The sequence below is a fragment of the Podarcis raffonei genome, chromosome 4 (genome assembly GCF_027172205.1).
Source record: "Podarcis raffonei isolate rPodRaf1 chromosome 4, rPodRaf1.pri, whole genome shotgun sequence".
NCBI lineage: Eukaryota > Metazoa > Chordata > Lepidosauria > Squamata > Lacertidae > Podarcis > Podarcis raffonei.
Window position 1 is genome coordinate 25166450 of NC_070605.1, and position 26800 is coordinate 25193249.

The window sequence follows — 26800 nt, forward strand, 5'->3', positions numbered from 1 at the left end:
CCAGGCGTGCCTGGAGTTGTTCAGCAACCACTCGCTCAATCACCTTGCCCAAGAATGGAAGATTTGAGACTGGGCGATAGTTGGCCATCGTGGCCGCATCTAAAGATGTTTTTTTAAGAAGCGGTTTAATAACCGCCTCTTTCAGCGGGTCTGGGAAGGCTCCCTCACGGAGGGAAGCATTCACCACTCCACGAAGCCCATCGCCCAGCCCTTCCCGGCTAGCTTTTATGAGCCAGGATGGGCAAGGATCAAGGAGACAGGTGGTTGGTTTCACTCGTCCAAGCAGCCTGTCCACATCCTCGGAGGTAACAGATTGGAACTGATCCCACGCAATTTGACTAGACAGGACTCTGGCACTCTCTCACCCCGGCCCTGCTCCCACGGTGGCGTCTACCTCTTCCCGAATCTGAGCGACTTTATCTGCAAAAAACTTTGCAAAATCATTGCAGGAGATCATGTGGCCCGTACTGGGCCCCGATGTAGCAGGTGGTTCCGCTAGATTGCGAACAACCTGAAAAAGTCTCCTGCTGCTGTTTTCTGCAGATGCAATAGAGGCGGTGAAGAAAGTCTTCTTAGCCGTCGCTACCGCCACTTGGTAGGCTCGACATTGAGCTCTAACCTGTGTCCGGTCAGCTTCAGAATGGGTCATCCGCCACCGGCGCTCTGGCCGTCTCAACGATTGTTTCATTGCCCTCAGATCCATGGAAAACCACGGGGCTGTTCGGACTCCATGCAATTGGAGAGGGCGCTTCGGAGCCAAACAGTCAATAGCCCTGGTTAACTCCACATTCCAGCGGGCCACCAGGGAATCAGCTGAAAGGCCATCAACATGGGATAAAACATCCCCTACCACTCTCTGGAAACCATTTGGATCCATTAGTCACCAACATCCATAGAGGTAAACACCAGGTCCAAGGCATGTCCGCGGCTATGGGTTGGGCCAGACTTATTCAGGGACAGCCCCATGGAGGCCATGCTTTCCACAAAGTCCCGAGCAGCCCCTTGTAAGGTCGTGTCGGCATGGATGTTAAAATCCCCTAGGACAACCAAACTAGGTGTCTCCAGGAGAACATCCGCCACGACCTGAAGCAGCTCGGGCAGGGAATCCTTGGTGCAGCGGGGAGGTCGGTACACCAATAGGAATCCTGTACTGCCCCTATTGCCCAACTTCCAGAACATGCACTCGGAGAACTCGGTCTTCCCAATAGGACGCCTGGTGCAAACTAATGACTTCCTAAAAATCATTGCAAATCCCCCCTCCCCGCCCACAAGGCCTGGGTTGCTGTGCGTAAGAGAAACCTGGTGGACAAGCAGCGGCAAGGACAGGCCCATCTGCTTCATCCAACCAAGTCTCCGTTACACATGCCAGGTCAAATCCTCCATCCACGATCAAGTCATGGATCACAGTAGTTTTATGGATCATTGACCTGGCATTGCACAGCAGCACCTTCGGGTCGTGTGGGTATCCCTTGCTGATTCTAGTATCCATCCGGTCAGGACCAGACCTGGAGGCAGGGATAGTCCTCCAGCAACGATTCAGCCTGATTCCTCGGTAATGACATGGTCTGGTCTTAGCGTAACTCCTCCTCCTACCCGTGATCACTGAGATCGGTTGTCCTGTGGAACTTGCCCCAGCCATTTTGTTTGCTGGGACCCACTCCCAGGCAGCCCTGGCCCCACCCCTTAAAATCAAAATAAAACCTATACAAAAAAACAAACCAACAAAACAAAAAAAAACAGTAAAAACAAAAAACAAAGAAAGTTACAAACACAACATAATTAAATTAAACAAATTCCCACACCCAAATAAACACCCACCCCACCCCATATACCCGAGGCCTCCTTGGAGCCTTATACACTGCGGTAGTGAGTATGGGGCCTGCGCCCAGGCCCAAGGTGGAAAATGGTCATTGCAGTGGGAGCGGTCCTCCCCAAGACTCATCGGCAGAGTGGCAGCAGCAATGTCCCAGGCCTCCTTGGAGCCTTAAATGCTGTGGTGGAGTATAGGGCCCGCTCCCAAGCCCAGGATGGAAAAAGGGCTTCAAGGGGGAGCGGTCCTCCCCAAGACTCACCGGCAGAGCGGCGGCAGCAATGTCCTGGGCCTCCTTGGAGACTTAAATGCTGTGGTGGAGTATAGGGCCCGCCCCCAAGCCCAGGTTGGAAAAAGGGCTTCAAGGGGGAGCGGTCCTCTCCACAACTCACGGCAGAGCGGCAGCAGCCAAGCTGCAGACTCAGAGGCTTCTCATTTCCTCCCACTGCATAGATACCAATGGCCTCCTCTGCTTTCCGGCTTATGGTAGCCATAGTCTGTAGCAATAACACTCCTCTGCAAACTATGGTTAATGCAGGGAGGGGGAGCCCATAGTTCTGCAGCGTGGTCCCAGTTTGATTGTGACATCTGAACCGAGCCTACATTTTCCAAATAGCATTGTTGTCAGTGACTCGTCTCCAGCTCTCTTTCTATCTGCCAAACTACAAGTTGCATAATGTCCACAACCTTTGCACCAGGCACAAAAGGCTTCATGTGGGCAACATGCCGACCCCAGCCCAAGCCCTTCATGATCCTCATTATCAAATCTTCCAGCAAATCCTGTTTTCTCCCCAACTCCCAAGGTGTGTTATCAGAAATGGGTGTTTTAGGGATCATTCTCCTCTGCCAGGTGAACAGCCCCTTGCTTCTCTCCTGTGGTGCAATGGGCCAGTGCATTGGTGGTTTGAGCCCACCCAGGGATAGCTGTAGGCAGAATTCATGGATTGCAGGAGGCTGGACTAGATAACCCTCGGGGTCCCTTCCAACTCTACAATTCTAGAATTAGAATATTGAAGCCAGAAGATAACTGTATGAAGCCCACACGTATTAATGACTTCTGTCTTACCAGCAGTGGTAAACACTGGATAGCCCCCCTATCATGCTGATTTCTAGCTTCATGAGAGGTTTTTTTTGTATGTTGTGTTGTTTATTTTTCAATATGTTGCTTTGCTTCAACATCTGCTTTAAGGTTACTGTAGTGAGGTACAGGAAAGGGGTTAAGGTCATCTTACCTTAACCATGCTAGCTGAATTTGCACAGGTGCCTAAGTGTGTGTGTTTGCCTTCTTACTGTTTACCTTTGTCTTGAATCTTTGCCATCGGGGCTGTGACACTTCATTGCTGTGGCTGCTTGAACTCACACAGCCAGGGCTCCTATAGAAAGTGTCTCTAAATATGCAATGGTGGCTGGTTCCCCTCAGCTCTTGTTGCAGTGATGCCAAGGCTGGCTCACCGATGAAGCAGAGTGAGGTGGTGGAATCTCATGGGATGGTGTGGGGTCCCCTCCATGGGTGCCCCCCCCCTGCAGTCATGTGGCAACAGCAGCTTCTGGCGAGATGTCACAAGAGTTCTGCACAACCCCAATGAGTGAGACTTTGGTAGTGGGGTAGCGGGGCTGGAATCTTCCCGTTTCTTCTCAGGTGATGAAATGGGATGTCAGGGGTCAGCAAACTTTTTCAGCAGGGGGCTGGTCCCTCAGACCTTGTGGGGGGCCGGACTATATTTTTTTTTGGGGGGGGGAATGAACGAATTCCTATGCCCCACAAATAACCCAGAGATGCATTTTAAATAAAGGCACACATTCTACTCATGTAAAAACACACTGATTCCCGGCCTGTCCACGGGCCGGATTTAGAAGGCGATTGGGCCAGATCCAGCCCCCAGGCCTTAGTTTGCCTACCCGTGGGATAAGCTGCCCCTGATTAATGCTGTTGATAAATTAGAGGACCTTGCTGATTAGCTCAAAGGCCAATCAGGTCTTCCAGATGAGATGAATGCTGTGGAATGCACAATACTAAAGCTACAGCGTATTAAAGGAGATTCAAAGCAATTTCACATCCATTGCAAGTACCAAGCCTGCCCCACATTAAACTTGGTGAATTCCACACTTCTATCTTCAAATCTTTTCTATCATTTGGTATCTCCCAGAATACAGCCAAATGTGGTTGTTGTTTTTTACTTACCCACTAACATTTTTTAAAAACTGCATGCAAAATATTAAACACATACCAAGTTAAATATATTTTTTCCTTTATTTGAAACACTTTGTTCTAAAAATTTGCTCATACTGGTTGCGAGAAATTTCTTCACATTATTTTTAGCCAGTTAACCTCCCTTTCCCTACTAGTGTCATTTCCAGTCTACAGGTTTTCATTTATTTATTTAAAAAAAAACAATACTCCTTGAAATCTTCTGCAGCGTACGAAACCAAAGTGTCTTTGTTATTCAGATATGACTATATCATTCATGGATTATAGTACAAATAAATTTAAAACTGGTAGTATGTAAAATAGAGTATTCATAGAATTATTTACAGCATGTAGTCATATGCTTAGAAATGATTCACTTCCAGCAGCGTGAAGACATTGGCCGTCATGCTAGCTTTCAACAAAATATTAAAAAGAGACGCTACTCATTCATACATGTTAATACCAAGGAACATGGCATATCAGACCATATAAAAATACTTTAATTTAGATACAAGCTCACAATTAAAACTGCTACCACAGTAGTAAAGTCTCATAATACTAATAGTATCTAGTCTGGAAGGCAGCTATTCCTTTCCCTTTGGCTTTAGGATGAGTCTCAGCAAGAAGTTACTAACAAGTATTACTTTCTAATAAAATCAAAGCTGACTTGGTACAGATATGCATAATACGATGTAATCTCTTTAATTTCCAATACTCTTTACATTCCTCTGTTGTTATTGACCTTTTAAAAAAATGACATCACGTGCCTAATTCCAATATGTTGTAATACTCATGTTTCCCCACTTAATTTATTGCTTAGTTAAATCTAACCAATATCACAGGCAACTATGAATGTGGCTATTCATTTATTTTGCATGAATCGCATGTTAGGCTTGTGGCCACCTTAGCTGCTTGGAAATCCTGTTACTGTGTTCTGGCAGCTGTCAGATATAAGCTCATTCATTTCGTTTTGTTTGCTTTCTTCTTTGTTCTCATGGTTAGTGTGATTTTTTGGTTTCGCTGCTCTTCTGGACCTTTTGACACAAACCTTCAGCAGCAAATAGGAGAGCTCGGCCACATTCAGCAGAATGCAAATGCCGGACACTGAAATCATGAAAATGGTAAAGACGGTCTTTTCAGTGGGGCGAGAAACAAAGCAGTCCACTACGTTGGGACACGGCCAGGCGCTGCATTTCAGTAGCCGAGGCATGTGATATCCCTGGTACATATAGTAAAACACATACATGAAAGAAGCTTCAAAAATCAGCCTGAACAAGATGCTGGCAGTGTATGTCCACCACAAGGGACCTTCGATGTGAAATTTCTGTTTCTTTATCTCTTCTATGTCCTTATATTCACAGCTTTTATCTCCCTTTCGGAACTTCTTTTTCCTTTCGTGCCGCCTGTACGCGACATGCATTGCCACCAAGAGGGCAGGGGTGGAGACAAAGATGAGCTGGAGGGCCCAGAGTCTGATGTGGGAAATGGGGAAAAAATGATCATAGCAGACGTTTTTGCATCCTGGTTGCAGCGTATTGCACACAAAATCATCTTGCTCATCACCCCAGACTTCCTCCGCTGCAACAACAAGGATCATAATACGGAAGATGAACAGGACAGTCAACCAAATCTTTCCAATACTGGTAGAATGTTGGTTTACACCTCCTAAAATGCCCTGCAGCGTTCCCCAGTCCATGTTATCGTTTGAGTCTTTGGACCTATTATGACAAGGAGAGGATGTAAAAAAAGAAGAAGGATTGAGTTATAAAATACAACACATTAAACATAAGCTGCTCCGACACAATCATGGAAAAAAATATTTATTAACTGAAGAATGATTTAAAAAGCAAATGAATCTTCTACTAAATTCAAAGTCCCAAAATAATGTGTGCCCAGAAAATAATTCTAATTCAGCTTCTTAGCTAAATACTAGTTCTGCTATAAAATATGAATGAGGCTGCTATCCTATACAAACTGACTTGAGAGTAACTCCCATGGAACTCAGCGGAACATTTTTTAGTGAACAAACTATGGATTGTGCTGTTAGTAGCATCCCATTAATGTGCACATATGGTGTGTTTTCATGATATTCTGCATCTGTTTCTTAAAACGGGCAGTTTTTGCATTTCATTACTAGGATACATGTTCCAACTAGGCATAGCCAGAACTTGTACAGCAACTGGCACCAAAAGGGAAATTTATTCCCACTGCAAACAACATCTGCCAACAACCACAGTAGGAGAGGAAAGGTTAAGCCCTCCTTCAGGCTTGCTGCAATCCTGATCATTACACGCTCCCTCCTCCCCCAACGCTGTTTAAAACCTGAACATTAAATGCAAAGATGCATTTAATGTCATGTCTAGTTTGGCCCAAAAGCTCTAACAAGCATGATTCACTGTACTCCAAGCATGGCATAGAAGCATTATTGAATTTGTAATAGGAATGGAGAGGAAATACTTAAACTCGCTGGAGAGCTTGATTTCCACACATTATCCCACTTACTTCACATCAAATTGCTATGAATTATCTGCTTAATATTCTGTTGAGAACCAATTCCACCCTCAATGGAACAAAACAACAGCAAAACACACACCACTGCATCAAGAGGCTTAAACTACCTTTTTAACCAGGTAAATGAACATATTAGTGAGGTATGACAAGAAGTCAAGAGTGATATTCTACGTAGTCATACTAATGGTGCATTGAAATAAATGCATAAGTCTATTTCAAAGGGTCTACTTTGAGCAGGTATCACTCTAGGAGTCTTACTGCTTTCTTTAAGCCAGAAGCAGTGCACAAAGAATCGGGGGGGGGGGGGGTTTAGATTCACCAGAAAAAGATTTATCTTTTTTACATATCCCTGCTCCAAGGGAAATGCCTCATTCTGGCAACAGTGCATTGCAGTGATTCAAAGCTAAACTACTGGCCTTCGATTGGTGAGTAGGGTCACAGCCTGTTCTAACGTGGGTTGCAACAGCAGCACTTCACAATATAAATACATGGTAGAAAGTTTAAAAAAAAATGCATGTTTGGATTAAAGATGGATCCTGGGTTTGAAAAGTTTGAAGACTACTGACCTAAACTATATACTAAACTGTTACATACTAAGCTTGGATCCTAGAACAATAGGCAGGTAGGGTCCTAGAATGCAACAACTGATTGGCCTGCAGGAGAAGACCAATCAGGCTCCAGGAGGGAAGCAGAATCAGCCAATCAGATGGGACTCATTGTGTAAATAATGTATATAAAAGCCTGAGGTTTGGGGGGAAACTCAATCACTGTTTTACAAGCTGCAATAAAGAGCTTGAAATCACTGCAGGACTCCGAGTATATTTAATAAATTATATGTACTAACATAAAATTTAACATTCAATTCAAGATACCAAGCAAGTAATACATTATCTACAATGAGTGATTTCACACAAAATGTATTGTTGTCCTAGGTGCTTCCAGGCATGGAAAATTTAGCAACATTCAATCATTGATCTTCTACTTAAATCTGGAAGAGGACTATCAATTATGCTGCCAGACTTCAAACACACTATAGTCAACTGGGCAATCTCCCTTTCCCCAGCTCCACTGTGTGTGTGGAAAGGGTTAAATGCCCCTCTCCCTTCACTGCACAATCCTCCCATTGCAACTGGGAAGGGAGAGAAACTGATATCAAAGCAATGCTATTTGGAAATGGAAGCGCCAACAGAATAGAGTTGGCTCTAAAGAGAAGAGACAGAACGTAGAGAAGGAAACGTCTAGAGCAATCTATCCATGCCATAACGAACCAAGCAGTAGTACAAGAGGCCTTCTGCAACTATTCCATTAAAGTGTTTGTTTTTTAAGTTTAGAAATTCTGAGCTCTAGTGGGAAAACCTGAAGCTGAACAGGGAAAACATAACTTCAAGAAGGATGTACTGCTTATGTTGTGAAGATGCCCTGTAAAGAGTGAACAGGACAGTAAGTTCCACAGTAAGTTCAGTCTTCCACAGTAAGAAGCACTCCTAGTTTCTTATGACTTAATAAAGATCAACTCTTTAGGTTTCTGCTGGTTAGGAAGGCAACTTCCAAAATAGGAAGAATTTGTGGGCACAAGATATAGGACACAATATTATGTTTGCTGACTGGGAGCAGTTGTGGACCACTGGGATTAAATTTACGGCATGTAATGCCTTAAGAGAGAATATTATGAAAATGATGTACAGGTGGTACATGACCCCAGTCAAGCTTGCAAAAATTTACCATTTGCCCGATAATAAATGTTGGAAATGTAAAGAAATTGAAGGCACATTCTTTCACCTTTGGTGGACGTGCCCGAGGATCAAGGCTTTCTGGGAGATGGTTTATAATGAATTGAAAAAGATATTCAAATACACTTTTGTGAAGAAACCAGAGGCCTTTCTCCTGGGCATAGTTGGCCAATTGGTGTCAAAGAAGGATAGAACTTTTTTTATGTACGCTACAGCAGCAGCAAGAATACTCATTGCAAAGCATTGGAAGACACAAGAATTACCCACCTTGGAAGAATGGCAGATGCAAGTAATCGACTATATGGAAATGGCTGAGATGACTGGCAGAATCCGAGACCAGGGAGAAGAGTTGGTGGAAGAAGATTGGAGGAAATTTAAAATTTATTTACAGAAGCAGTGTAAAATGTATGAATGCTGATGACATTGAAATGAAATGAAGGGGTTTTAGTGACGAGAGTGAAAGTTTGAAATTATAAATTTGGGAGGTAGGATACTTAAGGACAAAGTGGTAGGATATGAATTTGCTGAACCAACTGTCAAAAAGGGATACAAAAAAGGGAGACGTGAGGAAGTCAGGAAAATAAGTTAATTAATGTTGAATAATTAGAAAAGAGTGACTTGTGTTTTTTCTTATTTTACTTCTGTGTGTTGACTGGTGTGTTTTTTTTCTTTCTTTCTTTTCTCTTTTTTCTTTTTTAGGTTAAATGTTTGTATTTTAGGTATTTTATGTATTATGAAATCTTGGTTTTGTGTTTTTATTGTCCTTTGTTTGGTGATGTCTTTCCTTATTGTTAAATTTAATAAAGTATTATTATAAAAAAAAAAACAAAATAGGAAGAATTTGTTTCAATGATAAGTAGTAGTTTTTCATTTTTTTAAAAGCACAAAATTATGAATGAAGAAAGAGAAAAAGCAATCAAAAACTCATGTTTTGAACTGGGAATGGTATATTTGATTTTGGATTGAGATAAAACCTTTTCTGGAGGAAACTGGCATTCATCCTGCATTCATCAAATTAGTGGAAATAACCTTCATAAAGAAAAGATATGATGAATGATTTCCATCTTATAATTTTTAAGTCATCCTGTAAGGCTGTTCCATTTCAAAGGTTCGGAGGAAGCAACACAAGTGAAAGTGAGCAACAGAATAACATTCCATCGATCTCTCTACCTGACTTAACCATGGGATAAAAGAGGTCATCACAAAGCGGTAGGTCTTACAGTGCTTTTGAAAGGTGCCAATGCTTAACTTATGGTTCTATTTGTGGTCCAAAATAGTTGAATCCAGACTTTAGGTTTATGTTCTGTTCTATTCCATTCATTTCTGCATAATTAATTTCTGCATGATTATTTTTGTTTCAAATCACATTTTGTTTACAGATGGGATAGTGTAACATTATATGCAGGATGCAGTTAATTCTGATCCACGTATGTGTCATGGATACAACCTTTCATAACCCTGACTCAAGCTATGAGCACTGGGCAGGAAACAAGCTCAGCCACTTGCAAGCAAATTTGTGTGTCACACCCTTTTACCCAAGAAAGCACCAAAAATATTTTCTGCTCTGCTGGTTGAACATAATACAGCACTGCTGTTTAGAGTTAGAAGCTGCTAGACAGAGTCAAAATCTTAGATAACCAGGATTACTTAAGGGATCAAAGAAACTGAAGGCACTGTCTTGCCTTACAAAGTTTACAATATTTCTAGCTAATCTAGAAGATTAACTAAGCACCAAGTTTAGAAACATGTTATATTTCTTGCTTACAACAGGGATAAAATAGTTATATCTGAGTATCAGTTCTGAGCTGTGCTTAGATCCATTTATATATCACATGGTACTATGGGTACACCAGGGCTTGACCAACGTTTGCTCAGTAAACACATGAAGTGTGAAAAGGCATTTGTTCCCAACTACACAGTGGGCAGGTGACAGGAAGCTACACCCAAATATGACCATATATATATATATATATATATATATATATATATATATGTGTTCACTGTATCTCCTCAAGTTGTGGGACATGCTTCTTCCCTTCACATTCTACATGATTACCACAGAAGTCATTGGTCAAACATCAGTACGGTGGTACCTCGGGTTACATACGCTTCAGGTTACAGACTCCGCTAACCCAGAAATAGTGCTTCAGGTTAAGAACTTTGCTTCAGGATGAGAACAGAAATTGTGCTCCAGCGGTGCGGCAGCAGCAGGAGGCCCTGTTAGCTAAAGTGGTGCTTCTGGTTAAGGACAGTTTCAGGTTAAGAATGGACCTCCGGAACGAATTAAGTACTTAACCCGAGGTACCACTGTATATGAAGCTCAAAAATACACCTTAATAACACAAAAGTTAGTGGCATTTCTACAAGACATCATGTTAGAACCTAGCCACCGATACCATGAATTTCTGTTGAGCCCAGATTTGTGCTTCATTTCTTTATTAGTCTTATTGCTTTATTAAGCAATACTTAATATATACTTGGGAGACAAGAAAGATCCAAAGGTCTGCTTCCACACTATAGGAAGAGCTGTAAAGAATATGCTGCATTCAGTTCTGGCCCAATAAAACTTGCTGCCCAAAGCAGAGCCCAAATGGTTCCCTACCACTGGTATCTACACTGCATCCTATGAGCCAAATACAGCTGGCTGGGTTTGCATCCCAGCTGACGACATGCATTAGGAACAAATAACTTTATGTCTGTCTGAGCCAGTATAAAGTTTTGGAGCAAGGTTTGTAAAATGCTTGGATATGTCATCAATAAGGACCACTCAACTAATCCAAATAATATGATCAATATAACACTAAGGATGTGGTCCAACGTTTCCTAGGAGAGCATCATAGGGTTCTTAGGAAGGACTGGATCAGCTCCTACATTGACAGCTCCAAAGACCAACTCAGCTGACATTGGTTTTGTAATGTTGGAAGATGTTAAAGGAATCCAAAGGATCCAAAACCCTCCTAGACACTTGTCAAGTCACCAAACAAAGGGGGAAATGAGACATACTTCTGCTTTCCCATTCCTTCCCACCAGAAACAAAGGGAAAGAGAATGTGCATACACAGTTGAAAGCCCTGCCGGCTAGAGCCCAACAGAGCTTTAGATAAGGCAGTAGAACCCCCCCCCCCAGTCTTTAGCTGAAGTTGTAATCCTATACACACTTATCTGGGTGTAAGCCCTATTGAAAATTATGGGACTTCTGAATAGACAGCTATCTGTCAGCCTCAGAAAGACGTCTGTTGCCTTCTAGAGGCACTTCCCCACAACAGTCTATTGTGGACTTGGGCATGCAAGTTTTTCTTCAGTGTCCAAGCAACACCACCACCATAAAAATGCCTGTACAAATGGTAAATCCAGACTGAGAAAATAATATGGGACAGTATTTTGGTGAGGAATACCATTTCTTGCATGCATGAGCAGCGAGCACACAGTTCACATTGAACTTCTGTCCGGAAATGCCCCTTTGTCTAGCTAGTGCAGAATATGGTATGGTGGCATATAATACAAAAATTGCTCATTAAAGATTGAATGGCTTCTTCAAAGAGTTAGTATCAAGTCAATCCACTTCAGTTTAAATTGTAGTATAATCATCTTAAAAGTACCCTCTTCAGCAGTAAAAGTGGCTGGAAGAACTGCATAAAGCAGCAACCAGCAACAGCACCAGTGCATAAATACATGGTTCATCATATTGCAGTTACAGAAGACCATGGTTGAGTTTTGTTTAGAAAACCTCCAAGCACCATCTCATATGGTAGTCAATAACGTAAGGACCAAATAAGGTAAAGGTAAAGGGACCCCTGACCATTAGGTCCAGTCGTGGCTGACTCGGAGGTTGTGGCGCTCATCTCACTTTCTTGGCTGAGGTAGCCGGCATATAGCTTCTGGGTTATGTGGCCAGCATGACTAAGCCGCTTCTGGCAAACCAGAGCAGCACACAGAAACACTGTTTACCTTCCCGCCGGAGGGGTACCTATTTATCTACTTGCACTTTGACGTGCTTTCGAACTGCTAGGTTGGCAGGAGCAGGGAATGAGCAATGGGAGCTCACCCCATTGCGGGGATTCAAACCGCCAATCTTCTGATCGGTAAGCCCTAGGCTCTGTGGTTTAACCCACAGCGTCACCCGCATCCCCCAATATAAGATACTGACTAGTGGACAATTCTAGGCCAGGAGGGTTTCCTTTCTTTTTTTCTTTTTAATAATGTTTTTATTTATTTTCATGGTACAGAAGATAAATAGAAGGGTTTCCTTTCTGACAGATAAATGACCACCAAGAACTGCTTTACTTACCATGAAAATAAATAAAAACATTATTAAAAAGAAAAAAAGAAAGGAAATCCTCCTGGCCTAGAATTGTCCGCTAGTCAGTATCTTATATTATATATTATACTAATCCTGGATGCTACTAGCAAATAAAATATTAACTCTTGTCAGTCTGTCAAATGACTGTCTTTACCTCTCAATTTGACTTCATCTCCGTGTATCAGATGGCTACCAGAAATCATCACAATTACAATATGCTACCTCAATTCACACATAATGCTAAGCCATAGTGTGGTTCATTCCAATGTTCAAAGGCAATACAGGACACTAAGCATGGTTTGTTCACTTGCAACAAATCACAATGTGAAACCATGGTTTGTTGTTCACTTCCAGACCATGGCTTCTTTTAGGAATGGTTTGGTGATGACCAAACCAAACAGCCTTGTCCAAATTCAATAACCTTGGTTAGCTTTGCAAATATGCTAGCTTTGTTATACATAATAAAACAAAAACAAACCAATAACCGTCCACCCACAAATATTTAAAAGACTGTAGAATGTTAATCAGAGAAAGGCCTGGTTACAGAGAAAAATTGTCGTCTGGCGCATAAAGATGTGTAATGAAGGCGCAAGCCAAGCCTCCCTGGGGAGAACATTCCACAAATTGGGAGCCACTGCAGAAAAGGCCCATTCTCGTGCTTCCACCCTCCAGACCTCTTGTGGAGGAGGCACACAAAGAAGGGCCTCAAATGATGGGGAGAGGTGGTCTCTTTGGGGAAAGCATAGATTTTTAAGTGATCAGCAGCATGGGATTGTGCTTGCTATGCTAGTTTTCTTTCTATGTGTATTCTACTTTTTTATTATATTTTCACATACCTTGAAAGTAGGTGTAACTTAAGATGCTTTTGAACAGTAATATGTGAGATAGTGGGTGGTGAAACCTGATGCATGATGAACAATGTTAGATGGCATTCAGATTTTTATCTGTTTTCAGTAACGGGGGTGGGAGGAATACATAGCCTGTTTGCAACAGATTTTGGCTAGACTGTAAGAAGCCCACTGGGTGAGGGACACACACACAAATGGAGCCATTTGGAAACACCAGACCCTTGGACTACTTATTAACTAAGATTGCAGAGAGAAAACGGCATTTTACTTTCTAGGTTAAGTTAAAACGTGCAAGGTACATGCACTTAAGAAACCTCCTTGTTAAATGTTTACCATTGAAGAAGTCATCCAATGTGGATTTCAGTACCTGGAGAATCTCTCAAGTACACTTGTGAGATTACAGATGGCATTCATACAACAGATAGATGAGAAATTCTAGATGACATCCATCCCCCAGAAAATTGTGGTTTCTCAGCTACTACAGAAGAGGTACACGTCCGCCTACTAACACAAATCCAAGTGAGGTATTGTTACTTCTAGAAATGCACTTTTTTGCTGTCCTTGGTGCCCCTTGCTATAGGAAGAGCAGCACCACACATTTAAAGCACATAACTTCTCCAAAGAAACCTGGGAACTGTAGTCTTTTAATGTTGCTGGGAACCGTTGCTCGGAGGGGGGAAACTGCAGATCCCAGGATTCTTTGGGGAAATTAATGTGCTTTATTTTTTATTATTAAAATTTGTATACCACCCTTCATCCAAAGATCACAAGGCAGTAATTCTTGTATCTATAAATACTAACAAAATATCCACTATGTTTCAGGTGCCATGGTGGTGGGTGGTTTGTATGTTTTAGGGATATCTGAGCTGCTACCATGCATCTCTATTTGCAACCTCTTTGAACCTTTAACAAATATAACAAACCTTTAACAAATATAACAAATATAAATCACTGCACAATTAAAAAACAACAACAGCATATGGTCAAGAAGACTGTCAAAGCTTGATTCTGATGCAGCACCTCAGAAACTAAGAAACTTTTAGAGCCTGCCATTCATCTTAAATCCCAGAGCATTTTATTTTATAATTCACTATTTAATGTAATGTAACTTATTGTTCTTAAATGCTATGTCACAATTCACATTAAATAATGGTAAAATGTTTCTTAAAATTCTTCCTAGCCTTGCACAACAAAATAACTTATTTGAGGCATATTGGACCTGGCTTCTGAGAAAGCTCAGAGTCTTTTCCTTTGCTAAAGTTGTAGATACTCCATATGATTTAGCCATGGAAACTGGACTTATTCATATCCTATTGAATTGTAAGGTTAAGGGCTGACACTGCAACCTTACTTTCATTGCCTGGATAAAGGAAGCCATGGTAGTTGCCAAGTGGTTGATATTCCAGTCATGGAAGGCCAAAATTCAGCCTGGCACGGAGATACAGGTCATGGATATAGTAGACATTCTGGCAAAGGTGTAAATGGAAATAAACAGACCTGAAATTTTTAAAGAGATCTGGTTCATACCTTGAACATTTGACCACTTTAATTTGCCCCTGGACCAACAAACATATTGGTAAATGTGCCTTATCCATCCTTTAATTTTTATCCTTTGCATGATGAATGGGAAAAGTGAAGAAAGAAGTAGGAGAGGCAAAAATATTGGGCTAGGAACAGAGGAAGCTGTGTCCATTTAGTTCAATATTGTCTGGGTTGATGGGTAGGGTTTCAGAAAGAAGTCTTTTCTAGCCATACCTGGAGCTGCCAGAGATTGAAACTGGGACTTTATGTATATAAAGCTGTGCGATAAGCTAGGGTCCTTCCCTGCTTCGTATTCTAAAGATTTTCAAAGGATAATTTTCAAAATGTTAACTTAGGGCCCACTGAAATAAATATTAAAAGTTATTATTCCAGTGATTTCAATAGCACCTGTGACTAATAGTATTTGTGTGTATAGTGGATGATTGCCCCATTCACATCAGAAGGCTCACCCTGGATTAAATTGGTTAGATTTTTTTGTAAGAATAGGCAATGGTTCCCATCCAGGGACACTACTAACAAGTAGTGTCCCTGGAGGGGAACGAATGACTAGTTGCCCATTACAGCAAATTTTGTAGAAATAGGCAGGGGAAAATATCTATAAGATGGGCAGGTAACAGATTAATTTGAGCAAGTTATGTTAGTGTTTGTGCAAAAGCGTGCAATTACTCAAAACTCTTTTTCTAATTCTTAGCAATTCCTTTATTGTTCTATGTTCTGTGATGTCCAAATGGAAAATTGTACAATAATCCCTTAGCTACTAGTCTCTCAGGGCAAAACTATATGTTATCTTGGCAAATGTGTTACTTGACCAGAGGTCACTGGAAGCAGTAGGACTAGAGCTATAACTGTTTCCATTTCCAGACAATGCATGTATTTTTGTAAACTAAGAAATCTTTAATAAAAAACAATAAACAACCCATAACCGTTTCCATTTGCTACATCACACTACTGATGCAGTTGCATTTTGTAGCTTAAATTTTTAAGTATTCAAGATCTATCAACTGCCTTTCTACAAAGAAAACATGATACCATTTTATTCTTGTTATCTGTATCACTTCCATTAATCACAGTCACCAAGAAACACACACACTTTTAATTTACTGATCAATAATGTGTTGGAGCATAGGTTATGTTGGACCTGTGACAGAAACTTCCAGAAAGGAATCTAATGGTTTTACAAACTAAAGTCTGTTTCATCTTCATGTGAGGCTTTTGTAAAAAAACAAAACCAGACTAGGTGTGTCACAAATTAACTTTAATTACTTCTGCCTTTATTTATTTTGCTGGATGGTTTGGGTATGTCATATACAGCTAGAAGAACTACACATTTACGGTAATTGGCTGCAAGTTAACAACAGAATAAGGAAATCCCCATGACTGCCCAATGTGATGTGCACTCCTTGCGATACTAGGCAGGAGAATACGGCAAAAGCTTTTATACTCTATAGAGAACCCTATGCAGAACTCTTAAACGTAAATGAGTACATTGCCAAGCCATCCGAACAGGTGGTGGAAGGAAGAAAAGCAGAGAGGGAGCCAGTTAAGATTTATAGAAAAGTTTTGCGGAAAACCCCATTGCTCTTTACTTCAGTGGAGATAGTTAATTAAATATCAACAATAACTGTACTCCACACATACACCGAAATTGGGTTAAGATGCTGAACAGCATCTTTCTGCTGGAGCCACCAATAGAAAATTTCTGAACATTTGGCTCTCCAGAAGTTGCTGAACTACAGTTCCTGTTATCCTTAGCCTTTGAGCATGCTTGGTGGGGCTGATAGGAGTTTTAGTTCAGCAACATCTGGAGTGCCAAATATTATCCACACTTGGATTGGAATCACAATTACACCACCAAAACAGATAGATAGAGCTGTGGGTATGTTTGAAGGAAGTGATTTATTTATATTTGTATCTCATAATTTCTCTAATAATCTCAAAGCAGTATTTTAAACAAGAACCCAGACAGGCTTGAGCTTTTTGCTGCTTTTCTGGATCAGAGCTAATGACCTGCCAAAAACTGACCAATGAGGCAGGGGCTATAGAGAGATTTGAATTCATATCTTTCCAAGTCCAAAAGTTTACATATGTAGCATGCTGTCAAACGTATCAAAATCACATCATCATAGGAATATGGAATAACCATACCTACATGAAGCGAAGGGAGCAATACACCATTGTAAAAGGTAATTACATTATGAGGACCAAACAGAACTGAAGTAGTGGCCACAGAATCAGATGAAATTAGTGGGCAGGGTAGAAGAGTGGAAAAGAAATATGAAATAACTATTCACAACAAAACTTGCCAGATCTGTTTCTGAAGTGATGAAAAAGTAAATTAGAGGCTTTTGAGTCTAGTAATCTTAAGGTGCTATTAGGTGTGTAAGTGCATTCTTGGCAAGGTCAACAGAAGTACCATTTGAGGACTAGGCAGTCCAATTTCCAAACAGTAACGACTTTAGTCTTACAATGGATATCTGAAGGAGGCATTAAGAACTCAGTTTTATGACTTTGATTAGATGATTTGTCCAAGATCTCATCATTGTATGTGATAGAAGAAAACAATACACATAGACTGATTTCCATTCTTGTGCCTCTTCAAAAAAAGAAAAGAGAAATCTGATTATCTGTTAACCTATTTTTGCTCATAAACTTGTTGTATTGTCTTTCCCTACAATTGCCATATTGATCAGCCTGGTGAGAGACCAGAAGTAAACAATGTAAAGCGCAGAAGAGCAATTGAAGAAATAGATTCTACAGAAAGGCATCTTCCTGAACACCATGTTTACCAAACGTGTTGCGCAAGTTGATTACAAACTAGCCCATTTATTTTGTGAAGAGGCATATGGGACTCATCGCTCTCTTTATCCCGAAACTTCACAACTAAAGGAACTATCCAGTGAGGAAGTCCCACTAAGACTAAATGGAGTGGAAATCTGGAAAGGAGATGCATGAAAGGGAATTATTTCTTTCACCAAAACCCTCAGAGAGTTAAAAAATAAAAATAAATCACACCCCCCCCCAAAAAAAGTGTGTGCATGGGGGAGTCTTGTGGCATCTTAAAAATTATTGTGGCCGGAACTTTCAAAGGCAAATCCTCTCTTTAATTACTCTCTTTCCTATTTGCTTGCTATGACAGACTCCTTCAGGATTATTAGTTTTTTAACAAAGGAGGAAATGCTTTATAAAAGAACTTGTGCTGAATAGCACCAAGTTCCATCTTGTCTACATGAAGCCAACAGCCTCCGACCATGGAGCTCCTTGGATGCCATGAATTTGCTTTGCTCTCTCTTCACCTCCCTTCCCACCCCGCCTATACAAGTTAAACCCGGCTTTACCAAGTCCCAACCAGGGCTCAGGCTTTCGGCTTCTCCTCCGAAAAACCCAGCACGCAACAAAACGACAGCAAATATTCCCCTTTTGAGCATGTGCAGAGGGCGCTTTCCCTAGTCCGTTTGGGATTAGGGGTAGGTAGCGCTTCTGTGATCGTTGGGAGAACGGCGGCATACAAATTCCACTAAATTTTTATTTTTAATGAAGAGCATGGCGCCGGATCGAGAGGGTCGCCCGGCTCCCGGGGGTTAGCGGCAGGCGCGCAAAGTTTCTCTCACCTGTCAGCGTCTGAGGGAAATCAAAGCCCCTGAGCGCCTCGCCGAGCGCACCATGGGCTGGAAAAGGGCGGGAAAAGCGGGCTTCGCCGGCGACGGGCTGCCCCCTCGGCGCTTCGGTGGGCGGCGGTCGTCCGCGTCTCCTTCACTCTGGGGTCAGGCGGCAACGGCGGCAGCTCGCGGTCTCTTTCTCTCCCCCTGAGAGCGTCAAAAAGTTCTTCCCTGTTGCTTCGCCGGCGGCTTTTAACCGCGCCCCCTACCTGCCTCCCGCCCTCCTTCCCTTGACGTGCCGGGACAAGAGGAGGAGGAGGCGAGGCCTTGTCTGCAGGGAGGCGGGAAAAGGGCGCGAGGGAAGGAGAAGAAGAAGAAGAAGAGCGGGCAGGAGCGAGAGGAGCCTCTCTCAGGGTCGAGAGACGACGCCGAGTGGAGGGAGCCGGGCGAGGCCTCCCTCAGCCCCGGCGCCCTTCAGGTGTTCCTGGACGGCGGTTCCCGTCACCCCCGACCGCGATGGTGCATGGCGGGCACCCGGTTGAGAAAGTCAGCGCTCTCGACATCCCCCCCTTTTTTTTTGCTGGGGCAAAATAGGCTATTCAATGGTAGAACCTCCAACTACATACCCAAAGCATCCAAACTGCCGCAGCGGGTAGAGTTAGGACATTTTATTAGAGCCACCTGAACGTCCCAAGAGGGCTTCAACCGAGTTCAGGTAATAAATGCAGGTGTGGTGGAAAACTACACGCAGAGCTGGTCTGACCATGCATGAATTAGCTATATTTGTATATCACTTTCCAGGATACAATGCTCTGGGGAACTTCTGCCCCTTCCCAGCCAGAGTTGATCACATTTGAATCCCACAGATTTCAGCAGAAGAGATCATAATCTTGTTTTTATTATGCATGTGGTGCTTTTATATTGTATTTTTATGCTGTGAACCACCCTGAGATCTACAGATGAAGGGCGGAACACAAATTATAATAATATAATATAATATTATAATATAATATAATATAATAAATATAATAGTTGGAAGGAACCCTGAGGATTATCTATTCCAATCCCATACAGTGCCAGAATACATAGCTGTCCCATACAGGGATCAAACTTGCAACCTTGGCATTTATCAGCATCATCTATCCAGATCTGACCCAAGTCTATGCACAACTCCATCCCATAGCAAGACATGTTTAATTTGGTGGGAACAGGATTAATTATTAATTAAATTGCTTAATTAATTTCAGACATTTGATTGGCTATCGCACTTATTGATGGTCAGTCATATGCTGCGTTTCAAATTGGTGTAACCTGCCCTGGGACATTACGGTGAAGGGTGGGAAATAAAATAATAGTGGTGATGAAATAAGGAGCTTCAGTGAAAATACCTCTTGAAAACTTTGCAAATCATGTTCCCAATAGACAGGCACAAGCTTTGAAGAAAGGGTGTGCAAGATCAACTGTTGGGATATTGGAAAGAGTGCTTGTGTCATACATAACACTCCTTTTCTGCAAGGATTAGGAAGGAGAGGCAGGGCATTCTGGAAGCACTTGTGAAAGCTGGTCTCCAAGTTCATATTTCTTCATTCATGTGGGGGAAAGTGTTGTCTCCTTTCACAAATTGTGGCGCAATTATTATGCCTCATAATAAAAGTCCCCTGGATGAAATCTGACATGCTCCCCAATTCCAAACAGGGCTATTCTGTTTGGAGCTATTCTGTGCCAAACTTATTAAGGATACCGAGAGGAAATTGCACAGGGCTACCTTGAAAGCAGATAATCTGCTGAATGGTGGTTTAAGTTGAAACATATCTGCATCAGGCAATAAGATATGCTGTTGCTATTGCTAACACATGCCAAAAAACCGTTTGAAGATAAGCTAAGTTTTCTGTGAATATACCTCACAGGAATAACTAATGTGATTTTAAATATAATTGATATCCATATCTTCGTGAGATTTTTGAAACGAATACAGCTTGCTTGAAACAAATATAGCTAACTTCAGATAGTAAGCATTCAGCCTATTGGATAAAAAGAGAGTTGAACACCTCTCCATTCTTTGCTGTCATTGATATTGCACAGATGCAAAGGAGAAGTAATTTTATTGATTTAAATATTTATTAAATTTCTATACTGCCCTTCATCCGAAGATCACAGGGCTGTTCGTAACATCAAAATCTAAGACAAGAACACAAAATACATAATAAAAACAAAACAAACACATCTGTACACCATTTATTTTCTAAATCACCTAGTTTGCCTTTTGAGTGACTCTAACAAACAATCGATCTGGTATATGACATCAAAGTTTGATTTGTTGCTGAAACACTGTATATTTTGATAAACAGAAGATACAACTGCTTGATCCTTTGGATCTTAGAGCACTTACAGACTCACTATTTTTGAGTGGGATTCAATCTATCAGGTTGGCAACAAGATTAGATTTGTTACAATAAGGAAAGAGATAGGGAAAATGCACTGGAAAGTATGGGGAAACACATGTTTTCAACTCAATGTCATCTAACCTGCCCACAAACAAATCAGAATGAATTCTCATTAAGTAGCAAACAGAATCTAATTTCCCTCTAAACAAATCAGGATGGGTGCTCAATAAACATGTTGGCTGGGACCACATTTAATGCTGCAGTCAGCATGTTTCACAGATAACTCTTCAAACTCAACTTTATCACCTGAAGTCAGCAAGCATCCCCCCCCCAAGTATATTTTTGTTTCAAGGTTAGTTTATCCAGTTTTCAGATCTCACAACTGAATTGCTTAGGAAATATTTTGTTTGTTAGAAATAAATTGCTATCTGTTTGGCTTTAAAATTCTGGCTTTCCTGTATTCTATATCATTCAGTGAATAACTGATATATATTTCTCAACCTGGGATAGCTCTGTTATCCCAGGTTGGGATAGATTAAGAGCATGAGATTGCAGGGGGTTGGACTAGATGATCCTCACGGTCCCTTCCAACTCTACAATCCTTTGATTCTATGATTCTCTCCCTTTAGGCATCTCCATTTATCTTATGCTGCCCACCTGTACACAGCTTGGTTTAGTATTTCAGCTTGTCAAACAACAACGAATGAACAACACCCGTATTGTTCCTCTGACTCTGGAAAAGGTACATGTGTTTTTACTTGTTAAAATTACTGGCAAAAACAGATAGCCAAATAAACGAAACTAGATGGTTCCTTTTTCCTAGCTACTTTCAGACAAGACTTTTGCAAGTGATAAAAGCACTGAATCAGCATACATAGACCTCTCAATGCGAAGAACTGTTCAGACTCTCATGCTGCTTGTTGCACTGCTGATCTATACATAATAGCAGGTTCAGCACACCAACTATGCAAAACCACAAATTGCAGACTGATAACTCTTGATTGAGGTATGTTTCATCACCAACACATGCACTTTTTTTTTACTTACTCCTGCTGTTTCTGGAGGAACAACTGTTTTGAATAACTCCTACAGAACTAATGGGCTAAACCAGGCATAGGCAAACTCGGCCCTCCAGATGTTTTGGGACTACAACTCCCATCATCCCTGACCACTGGTCCTGCTAGCTAGGGATGATGGGAGTTGTAGTCCCAAAACATCTGGAGGGCCGAGTTTGCCTATGCCTGGAGTAAACAATTTAGTCTTTTGCATATCTCAGAAACTCCCAAGAATTATTAGAATCTTTTAGTTAGCTGAAAGTGCTATCTGCCTATATCTGTGCACCCAGTAAAAGCATGCAATGCTTTCTGTAAAGTCTTCTCTTTCTGTAGAGATTTCCTAAACCTGCAGTGCCAGGATATATACATATGCTGCAAGGGATGCCATATTTTAAAAATTTGGTCTGAATTTAGTGGTCAGGTAATTTTAAGCATAGTTTAACAAACTTTCCCCCCTATTTACTTCTTTCTGAAAGAGGTCAGCATTCTAGACTAAATCACACTAGTAGCTGTAATGTCAAACATGCCCCCTTGATGTTTGCCTCCAAAGGTCATTCTTGAAATAAGTTATTTAAATAAATCTTCTTGTAAATAAGAACACTTACTAAAATCTTGTATTAGCTTGATAAGAGATAAACTTCAGTTGATTAATGTGGAATGCAGAGCATCTGGTTTTAATTCTTATTTTTATAACAGTATTATAGCATATTGCAAGAGTACAAGTGGGACCTGCAACAAATGGTTGCAGTGCATTACCCAGCCTAAAATGAGAGTTCCTGTTCAGTGTTCAAGCTGCCCATCCCTTCCAAGCAGGATATTCCACTTCTCGCTATTCCATTTTCCTTTTCCAACTGTCATGCTGCATTCCATGACTACTGAACCCCTAAGGGAATTTTACTACTGTAGTGTTGTTATTTTTTAAGAGTCTTTGTATTTCTGAAAACCCAGAGTTCCCCTAAGCATGCTGATTTTCCTCTAGTTTTCCAAAGGCCTTGCTGCCAGCGCTCCAACTTAAGCTCTATTATGAGAGCACAATATTTCAACACAGTTAGCCTTTTATGTACATGGCAAGACACACACTTGCTAAAGCAGGAAAAGAAAATCTCACTTGAGCCCTAAAATTACACCCACAGAGTCATTTCCTTTTCTGCATAATTACCGCATGACAATATGAAGTGTCACAGAGGTCTCCTGTAGGTTGTTCGTTAGCTATTCTAGCTCAGGCAGTAGGATCCTTAAGTTTTAAGATCTATATTAGAAGGAACAAGGGTGTCCAAACAGAGCAGAGGTGTATTTGGGGTTGCTTCATTGAAGTGAAAACCTGAGGTGGAAGAGTCCACATGTAAGGTGAAGTAGAATGTTGCCAATGTGGCAGTAACTCAGTGACTTAAGATTTCATCTGTTATGGTCAATTCATATTTTCCTTTTTTTATTTAGTGAAATGTTTAGACCACTAAACATCAAAATATCCAAGCAGTTTACATTGTGCATTGCAATAATCCAGTCTTGAGGTATGAAATGCATGAACCACTATAGCTAAATTATCTCTGTCTGGGATCAGTTGTAGCTGATGTACCAGCTGAAGCTGGCAGATGACACTCTTAGCCACTGTGGTCACTTCCAGTGACAAAAATGAATATAAGAGCATGCCCCAGGCTGCAAACCTTTTCCTTCAGAGGAAATGTGACCCCACCCAGAACCAGCAAATCTTCTAGATTTCTTGTGGTGTATTCAGTTCTTACAATGCTGTGAACAACAGCAGCAGCTATCACCACCACCACCACCACCCACTCTTCATCAGCAGATCCCAGGATGGGTTACAACAATTTAAAAACAGTTAAAACTGAGGATAACTGAGAGTTTTGTGTGTACCATCTTATGTGACAGAGCTTCAGAGGTCAGTTTGGCCAGAGCACCCTAAAATGCTCAGGGTGGGTGAAAAGCTGTCTGATAAAAGTTTATTTATATAAAGAAGCTCCTTGCAGGGTCATCTGAGATGTCAAAGCAGGCATAATGGCACAGCAGCCTACAGGAGCCTGAACAATTTTTCTGCAGGCTTCTGCTTGGAAACAAGAAAAACCAGTTGCTCATAACTTGATTCTCTGAGAAGGGTTGTGCATCAGGCCAAAAGGGATGAGTGTGGTTCCATAGCGGAATGACCTGTTTGAAGCTGAAAACATTTTATTCCCTTTGCATGCCTGCTTGCTCATCTTTGTGAAAGTCATATATACGTCTAAGGAAAATTCACATAAAACTGTAACCAACAAAACCAATGACTGTAACCAGTGATAACTGCTGAGTGTTCTATACTGATTCCTGTTAAATCCAGAAACAATCCTCAGCCAGCTGCACTGGGCTTCCTTCATAATTATACCATTCTGTCTGATCCTCCCATCCCATTTGATCATTTATTCTAACTTGTGACTCTGGATAACATTTGTCTTCCCAATCCCGAGCTAAAGCAGGACACATGAGAAAGGAAATGTTTTGGTTTATTTTCAGATATGTTTGCATCTGCATGCTGGTTATTAAGGTACACAAAATGGCTTAACATCCTTGCTCCTCCTTCCACTTTAATAAGCTCATAGCTTCTCTTAAGTCTCTCAAGCGTCCTGACTGCAGCTATCACCAATGAATGGATGGAAAGTTTTATGGAAGAGATAAGGCTGCAGCTGAGCATTATAAACGAAGCTGTCAGTTGTAGCATTAGTCCAGAACTTGGAATATCCCAGCTGATTTATCTTATGTATCTTTCAATCCATCCCTTTGTTCTCCAGTTTACATAGCAACCCAATGTAGCTGGGGGAGGGAAAATTTGAGACACAGAAAGCACCAAATCCAGAGCTATATAGAGGTCACACTCTGGGTGGGTTTCCATGACTTTTAAAAAAGCCCCTCCCATTGGTTCCATTAGGGTAGGGTGGGGAGATACTAATGCTAGCTCCAGGACCAATGTACTTCCTCCCACTACACGCCCCCCCATTCTGGGGGCACATCAGGGAAATAGGAGGACAATTTTCTGTCTTGCCCCTCCTTGGCCCCCTTGTTTTCAGAGCAAGATGTCCTTTATGTGGCATCTAGGAGAGGGAGTTCTGCAAAATCCTGTGATCCTGAATCACTCTCCCAGGATCCATAGGATTGTGCTTATCGGTTTAATTTCTGTCGGTTAAATTAAACCAGTTTGCTTCTAGTTGCCTCTAATACCCACTAACTGTCACTTTAATACACTGCTCCTTATCAGATCTTTTGTTATGAGTCATTGCTGTATTTCTGTACAAAAACCAGGCCTGAATCCCAACTGCAAGGAAAATCTTAAATTACACATTTGACATTTATATGTACCCACTTTGAGGTTTTTTATGGCTGTTTGTATTGTATAGTTAGTAAGAACAATATCATAATAAATGATATTTATTAATGCTTCCTTTAAATTTCATTCATGCTTCCAGTAACTTCCAAAATGCTTCATCAGTGCAATCATCTCCTAACTATAGACTACCATGCATTCACCCAATTTCATTATTTGCTCTCTTTTTTCCATTCATATGCTGTTATCTTCCCTTTTGCCATCAGCTGCACTATGGTTTTTTCTGTTGTTATCTAAGGAAGAAAAATAAATTCTCAAATAGCCCATCCAACACTACCCTTTATGAATGCTATTTATTAATGAATACATTGAGTCAGATGGACAAGTAATATTTGTTCACATGTTGCAGTGCAAATTAACTACAGTGGTAACTTGGGTTACATACGCTTCAGGTTACAGACTCCGCTAACCCAGAAATAGTACCTCGGGTTAAGAACTTTGCTTCAGGGTGAGAACAGAAATCGTGCTCCGGCGGCGCAGCCGCAGTAGGAGGCCCCATTAGCTAAAGTGATGCTTCAGGTTAAGAACAGTTTCAGGTTAAGAACAGACCTCCGGAATGAATTAAGTACTTAACCCGAGGTACCACTGTACTTGCCAATTGGCATCTCTCTGTAGTGATTTTTTTTGGGGGGGGGTTGTTCCTTTTTCGAGTTAGTGCTACTGTAAGCTGCTATCCTGAAACAACATTTCTTACACTTTCTTATGCTTTACCAAGTTTGTTTCTTGTTACCTAGTGGCCATTGGAGACGTTTCCATTGCTGAGCAAAGCTAAATACTAATATCATTGCATTGATGCCAGTTGATGTAACTGGTCATTACCCACTTTTAACACCCAGTCTCTTTCCTGTATATAGTATGGATTAGCAAGTACCGGTACTTCCCAGTTCTGTAACCTGTGGTTATTCATACCTAGACTATGTGATTATTCATTACTGTTTATTCATGTCTATGTTGTTGCTTCATAATGGAGATTATGTTAATTCCAAATTGTTATTTCAATGTTACTTTTTTAAAAAAATAAATAAATCACATTTTGCTAACTTTCTTCAAAACATTAGAAATCATTTCCTATCAATATAGACCAGTAGTATGTCTTGCTTTAATGTAACTTCTATGTGAGAGGTGGCTAACCATCTTCGGCTGATGGCTGCATTGCCAAACAGCCACCCCATCAAGGGTCACATGCCAATGGTCGTCATGGCCAGTGTATGCACATGTGTGTGCATACAGACCATGCACACATACATTCACCACATATGCATTCACACAGGACTTTGTCTCTATTCCCCGCTCTCTCATAAACACACCACACATAGTAATAGGTTGAATACAACCTATGCGTGTGACTAAGAAGAACGTTCCATCAGTGCAAGCATGACTGCTTGCCCAATAGAATGACCCCACCATACTGTTCTGGGGATTCTTCCGACCTTCTAGAGCAGATTAGGGAGGATGTCCCATTGCATTAGA

At 41.3% G+C, this 26800-nt stretch overlaps 1 protein-coding gene and 1 long non-coding RNA gene across 2 annotated transcripts in view; one reads left to right on the forward strand and one right to left on the reverse strand.

Annotated features, from left to right (window-relative positions):
* Positions 1–4042: 4042 nt before the first annotated feature.
* LOC128412648 (gap junction beta-6 protein) lies at positions 4043–18900 on the reverse strand. Its single transcript, XM_053385840.1, has 2 exons — positions 18537–18900; positions 4043–5716 (listed from the first exon to the last, which is right to left on the reverse strand). Exon 2 carries the CDS (start codon positions 5692–5694, stop codon positions 4903–4905), a length of 792 nt encoding a protein of 263 aa, XP_053241815.1. The 5' UTR covers positions 5695–5716; positions 18537–18900; the 3' UTR covers positions 4043–4902.
* A 2-nt stretch (positions 18901–18902) lies between these two features.
* Positions 18903–26800, forward strand: part of LOC128412649 (uncharacterized) — a 56025-nt gene continuing 48127 nt past the window's right edge. The window contains exons 1-2 of the long non-coding RNA XR_008330130.1: positions 18903–19239; positions 21538–21650. This is a non-coding gene — a long non-coding RNA (uncharacterized LOC128412649). The remainder of the gene's footprint in view (positions 19240–21537; positions 21651–26800) is intronic.